The sequence below is a fragment of the Rattus norvegicus genome, chromosome X, assembly GCF_036323735.1.
Source record: "Rattus norvegicus strain BN/NHsdMcwi chromosome X, GRCr8, whole genome shotgun sequence".
Taxonomy (NCBI): Eukaryota; Metazoa; Chordata; class Mammalia; order Rodentia; family Muridae; genus Rattus; species Rattus norvegicus.
Window position 1 is genome coordinate 103810188 of NC_086039.1, and position 7069 is coordinate 103817256.

At 45.5% G+C, this 7069-nt stretch overlaps 1 protein-coding gene across 1 annotated transcript; it reads right to left on the minus strand.

Moving 5' to 3' along the window:
* Positions 1–1270: 1270 nt before the first annotated feature.
* On the minus strand, positions 1271–2799 carry Bex2 (brain expressed X-linked 2). The gene is made up of 3 exons (NM_001077435.1): positions 2736–2799; positions 2305–2380; positions 1271–1905 (listed from the first exon to the last, which is right to left on the minus strand). The coding sequence occupies exon 3, from the start codon at positions 1898–1900 to the stop codon at positions 1511–1513; it is 390 nt and encodes a 129-aa protein (NP_001070903.1). The 5' UTR covers positions 1901–1905; positions 2305–2380; positions 2736–2799; the 3' UTR covers positions 1271–1510.
* Positions 2800–7069: the final 4270 nt, after the last annotated feature.

Here is a 7069-nt window from a genome sequence, read left to right on the forward strand (position 1 = left end):
TAATGTACAAAAACACAAATCTGTCAGTTTATATTTTTCACAACAAATTGGATTGAGAGGCCTAGAGGATTACTGTGAAGGTGAGAAAAACTCACCCTTAAGAGACCAGCATGACCAGCATGATTCCCATTGGCTGGGGTCAGGGATGGAATGAAGGCAAAATAAGCAGTGTTCCTTTTCTCTCTCTTTTTACCCACCCCTCACCACCACGGTGTGAGCTCCTCTGATGCACAAAACCCTCCCTATAATGATACACTGAAATGTTTACAACTAGGAACCAAAATAAATTCTTTCTCCCTTAGAGTTGTTCGTGGCAGGTGTTTTATAACATGCACAGGCAGTAGAAAATCATACCTTTTGTTACTGGTGATTGGGTTTCTGGTGTTTCCAGGCCCCAGGTATCCTAACCATAGAATTGAAAAGAAGGGCCCACAGATTTGCTAAAGAAACAAGATGAATTGTGTTCAAAGCAAAGCAATTGTGTAGGTTACAGAGGGATGCAGTATCAAGAACAACAGCAAACCACGCGAGTTAGAATACTCAAGGGCCCCATTATAGTGCTGGGCTTACTTTTATAGGACTTAAAAGGTTACTATGGGACATAGTTTGGGTGATTCTTTCTTTGACAGATCAGGTTGTTTATTCTTTTTCCCTAGTGCACATGTCCTTTCCCATAATGCATCCAATTTTAATAATACATATGCCCACTTATGAAAGATGTACAATGGTAAATAAGGGGTTATCATTACAACTTTACTACAGGATAAATGCTTGCCTTACTGTGCATGTACCCTAGACGAATAAAGTCAGATGGATCAGCCTTTATATTCTCCACACTCAGATAACTTGGGAATTCATTGAATAGAAACAATCTAAATATGAGTGTTACCAGGGTGAGGATGGGAAAACACATTGTTTTTTGTTCAGAGATGAGGATGTGTACCATGACGCATTAGCAAACCCTCAGATGAGGGACTGAGTGGGTTCTGTGATCACTAGCTACATTGTCCAGAGTGGTGTGTGTATCCTACACACAAGTGAAATGAATAGGTGGGAAAGTGTATTATTATACAACGGGGAAGTGAGCTTAACCAAAACCAAACAGGTGCCCCAGGCTACTAAAATGTTCCCTATGTTTATCTGCCTTACTTCCACAAAATGAGGCCCAGCATTAATCCACTTTGCCATTTAATTCCACCACTTTTCCCTTTGTGCAGGACATATATAAGTATATGCATGTATATAAGTAGCCTAAAGAACCACTAAGATAGCCTTTTAAATTTGCTTTATTAGATTCACAATATATAATGAGCATCTTCCCATGCAATAGATAAATTCTGCTAACAAAAAAAATAAGACTGAGTCAAAGACACAACTTTCAATTAGAAGCTGGCAGAACTGGAGACCCATGGGGAACGAGTAACACCAAAAATATTACAACAGTACATCACAAACATGTAAGTTTTGAAAGCACGGGTCCCCATAGCATCTTCAGAGATAACCTCAGGACTCAGGGCATAAGGCAAAACTCATCATGGTGGTCATGGTGAGGGGGGTCAGTGCTCACCGCCCGCAGACTATGGCTCAGCTGCCTCTCCCTCAACTTCTCCATGAGCTGTCTCATATCCTCCCCAAACCTTTGCACATTCTCCTCTCTCATCCTGCCCTGGGGCTCTCCAACCCTGTGCATCAGGTCCCATCTATAGTGGGCAATGGGCTGCCTAACGCGGAACCGCCTGCGACTTCCTCTAGGCACGTAGTATTCTCCAGCTTCAAAAGGCAGGGCTACAACCGGCTCCCTTTTGTTAGCATCCTGCGGCTTTTCTTCCTTTTCCTCCTTTTCCTGATGGTCATTTTCCATGTTGAGATTTTTCACTCCTTGTTCCACTTTGGACTCCATTTCTCCTGGAGACAAGAGAAATGTTCAAAAGTTCAGCACCGAGGACAGAGACCCATTTTCCACCATTCACTATCTTGGCTGTCCATATGCTTGTCTTTCAATTTTTATTTTTTCTACCTGAAAGACTCAACACGCCCTCTAGGGGGCCCCCAGTCCCAGACCCTCCCTCCCCACAACCCACCATTTTCCCTGCAGATCTATCTCCAAGGTTTTTGCACGCATCAAAATGGAGGATGGAACTGTGGGGATGGTGGGTGTTGGAAGGGGAACGGGGAGGTAGAATGAGGGGCATGGGATGGTAGGTGGGAAGGGATGTATGGGGGGGATGCGAGAAGACTGACGGCCTAGATGGGGTTTACTCCCATGCTCCTCCAGCCCCCCTCCCCCACTGCTTCTGAACCGACCTGGGCCTATCCCTTGCCGCGTAGTCCTCTCAATCCTCTCTGCGAGACGCGCCGCCGCGACTCCCGGCTAGCAGACCTGCAGACGGGGTGGGATGGAAAGAGCTCGGCGCGGGCTCCGCACCGCACCCCCTTCCCCAGACCCGCCGCCCATCTCCCTACCCGCAGCGGTCGCCCACGATCTCCAGCAGCCCTGCCCCATCCCGGCTCTCCCTGGCTAGCGCTCTCCGCTGCCGGCAGGCTGGCCGGCCCAGCCGCCCCTTTCCCGGGACCCCCGCGCCGTCCCCGCCCCTGAGCCGGGGCGCCCCTTCCCGGACGCAGCCGGGGTTCCCTCCGCGATGCACAAAGCCGCTGAGCCGCTGCACCGTCCCGGGGTGCGCGCCCGCCCGACGCCTGGCTGTCGCCTTCAGGGCCGCTGCGTGCAGGCCCCTTACCTGCCCCGCTCGCCTTGGGCCCGATGCCAGCCCGCCGCGCGCAGACAAGCTCTGAGCTGGTGGCCAGACCCGAGTGACGACTGCACCCAAGGCTGCGTCGCTCTGCAGCCCCGGGTCACGTGAGGGCCTCGCGTCACTGCCAAGCTCGCTCCCCCAGCTCAGGAGGCCAGTGCGACAGGAGGCCCCGCCCCCGCCGCCCGCCGCCCGCCGCCAGCGCTCACCTCGGGCTCCACCCGTCACTCATCCGGATCCGCACCAATCTGAGGAACCACAAGTGGCATCACCGTCAGGAGGCTGGACATCTCCCTTCCCTGTTACCAGGGAGAGTCTGCACCATCCTCCTTGGTTCACCACCACCACACCCTGGCGGTCTGTTTTCTCTTCTTTCCATCTGTATAAATCCTTTCTATTAATTTTTCTTTTTAAATTTTAATGAATCTCATCCACAACTAGTGGCTCACTTTTGAAATCCTGGCACTGTAGAGGCTGAAGTAGGAAATTCACCAGAGATTGGGACCGGACCAGTGTACATTACAGAGTGAATTTCAAGTCAGTTTTGGACACAGAATGAGAACCTCTTTCAAAACAATTTTTCTTGCCTCAAAATTTGAAAAGGAGATTTTATATTTGAACAAAATGTTTGAAACTGGCAAAGTAAAAAACAATCAAACATGAAAATCAAATGTTCTCCTGTGCTCCGCTCAATACATTACTCTGATAGTCACAAACTAGTTTTAGAACATTATAGTTTGTTTAAATTTTTTCTCCTGAGAAAAATTACAAACAGGGAATCTCCTTGAACAATTTGTGTACTTAAACTCAGTTAAATGTATCTTAAGAAACAAGTCCAGTTTTTAGAGCACAGTAATTTGTTGTAAGCAATCTTTTTCCCTTCTGGAACCAATACCAAGTATTAATAAATAATTCTGTTGTTTTATCCTATAATTACCATCATTCTTTAACTATAGACTTTTGCTAGCAACTGTAAATGACTGGCTATTACTATGGATGGTTTTAAGGACCTAAGCAAAGGATAAAAGCTGTTAAGGTTGAGGGACCAAAGATACATCATCACTGCTCTGAAAAGAGACTAGGAAGGCGTTAGTTTCCCTACAACCAAATTCCAGAGACCCTTATTTCCTGCATACAGGTTCCTGTTGTATATTTCAAAAACCACACAGAAAAATCAACTTTGGTTTCTTTTCTCCAATTCTTCCAGAAGCCCTCCCCTAGTCCTTCTAGCATTGATTAGAGATCTGCTCCCATATTGGAAACCAGGAAAGTATCCTAAACATTTGTAGATTCCATGTAAATTATACAAATGTCTCTTGGGTGAGGGAAAAGGGGCTCTCAAGATGGCATGCTTTTCTTCCCTCCAGCTCCAGTAGAACCCTGTCTGTGTTCTGGTTGCTAACTCTTTGTAGTATTTGAGGTATGGACTGCTGGGCTCCTTATCATAACTGCTTCGCCTCCAAACCACTGAGACAGAAAGATCTCTGTGAATTTGAGGCCAGACTGGTAAACATGGCAAGCGCCAGGCCAGCTGGGTCTACACAGTGAGATCCTGTCATAAATACAAAATCAAAAAACAACAAACAAACACAGGGAGATCTCAAGAGAATGACGTAATGATGGAGCTCTAGAAAAAATAAAAACAAAAAAACAAAAAACAAGGCCAAACTTAACACATGGCAAGAAATAATCAAGATTAAGGGAGAAACTATGAAATAGAAATTAAAAGAACAATCAAAGATTTGGTTCCTCAAGAAGATTAATGATATTTACAACATCTTAGCCAAAATAACAAAAGAGAGAAAACTCAAGTCAATAAAATCAAAGATGAGAGTAGAGTTGTTAAACAGAATTCAATTAGGGGACACATTGAAAAGTTTTATCCTAAAAATATGGAAAGCCCTAAAACAGTAAATAAATTCTCAACACCTATGTTCTACTGAAATTAAATCCAGAAGATGATACTAACAAACTAAAAAGACACACAAATAGCAATGTGATTGACATCACATTAAAAGTCTCTCCACAAGGCAAAGCCTTGACTTTTGAATTCTATCGAGCATTAAAGGAAGACATTGCAACACCTCTGAAACTGTTCCACAGAATAAAAGCAGAAGAAGCACTACTACGAAGCTATGTCTATGACGCCAATTATTATTCTGACAACTAATCTGGATAAAGATATAACAGAGAAAGAAAGCTAGAAGCCAATCTCCCTGGTGAAAATACAAGCAAAGTTTCTCATTCAACAGGATTGGGTGCATTCAGATGTAAGGGCTATGGGCGGTTGCTGGCTTCTTGGGGAGGGAGGATCAGTTTTTTAAAGGGCGTTGCTTCTGGTAGGCCGACCAACTACAGTGGATGCCTCCAGAATGAGAAGTATGTGACCCTTGGCAGGGAATAGAGAGGCAAAGATTTAGACAGAGACAGAAGGAACACCCATTCAGAGCCTGCCCCACATGTGGCCCATACATATACAGCCACCAAACTAGACAAGATGGATGAAGCAAAGAAGTGCAGGCCGACAGGAACCAGATGTAGATCTCTCCTGAGAGACACAGCCAGAATACAGCAAATACATATGCGAATGCCAGCAGCAAACCACTGAACTGAGAATGGGACCCCCATTGAAGGAATCTTAGAAAGGACTGAAAGAGCTTGAAGGGGCTTGAGACCCCATATGAACAACAATGCCAAGCAACCAGAGCTTCCAGGGACTAAGCCACTACCCAAAGACTGTACATGGACTGACCCTGGGCTCCAACTGCGTAGGTAGCAATGAATAGCCTAGTTAGAGCACCAGTGGAAGGGGAAGCCCTTGGTCCTGCCAAGACTGAACCCCCAGTGAATGTTATTGTTGGGGGGATGGCGGTAATGGGGGGAGGATGGAGAGAGGAACACCCATATAGAAGGGGAGAGGGGGGGTTAGGGGGATGTTGGCCTGGAAACCGGGAAAGGGGATAACAATTGAAATGTACATAAGAAATACCCAAGTTAACAAAGCGGCAACTAACAGATTGGGGAAAGATCTTTACCAATCCTACAACAGATAGAGGCCTTATATCCAAAATATACAAAGAACTCAAGAAGTTAGACCACAGGGAGACAAATAACCCTATTAAAAATGGGGTTCAGAGCTAAACAAAGAATTCACAGCTGAGGAATGCCAAATGGCTGAAAAACACCTAAAGAAATTTTCAACATCTGTAGTCATAAGGGAAATGCAAATCAAAACAACCCTGAGATTTCACCTCACACCAGTGAGAATGGCTAAGATCAAAAACTCAGGTGACAGCAAATACTGGTGAGGATGTGGAGAAAGAGGAACACTCCTCCATTGTTGGTGGGATTGTAGACTGGTACAATCATTCTGGAAATCAGTCTGGAGGATCCTCAGAAAATTGGACATTGAACTACCTGAGGACCCAGCTATACCTCTCTTGGGCATATACCCAAAAGATGCCCCAACATATAGAAAAGACACATGCTCCACTATGTTCATAGCAGCCTTATTTATAATAGCCAGAAGCTGGAAAGAACCCAGATGCCCTTCAACAGAGGAATGGATACAGAAAATGTGGTACATCTACACAATGGAATATTACTCAGCTATCAAAAACAATGACTTTATGAAATTCATAGGCAAATGGAGGGAACTGGAAAATATCATCCTGAGTGAGGTAACCCAATCACAGAAAAACACACATGGTATGCACTCACTGATAAGTGGCTATTAGCCCAAATGCAAATTATTCTAAATGCACAGAACACATGAAACTCAAGAAGGATGACCAAAATGCGAATGCTTCACTTTTTCTTTAAAAGGGGAACAAGAATACCCTTGGCAGGGAATAGAGAGGCAAAGATTAAGACAGAGACAGAAGGAACACCCATTCAGAGCCTGCCCCACATGTGGTCCATACATATACAGCCATCCAATTAGACAAGATGGATGAAGCAAAGAAGTACAGGCCGACAGGAGCCGGATGTAGATCGCTCCTGAGAGACACAGCAAGAATACAGCAAATACAGAGGCGAATGCCAGCAGCAAAGCACTGAACTGAGAATAGGACCCCCATTGAAGGAATCAGAGAAAGGACTGGAAGAGCTTGAAGGGGCTTGAGACCCCATATGAACAACAATGCCAACCAACCAGAGCTTCCAGGGACTAAGCCACTACCTAAAGACTATACATGGACTGACCCTGGACTCTGACCTCATAGGTAGCAATGAATATCCTAGTAAGAGCACCAGTGGAAGGGGAAGCCCTGGGTCCTGCTAAGACTGAACCCCCAGTGAACTAGATTATTGGGGGGAGGGTG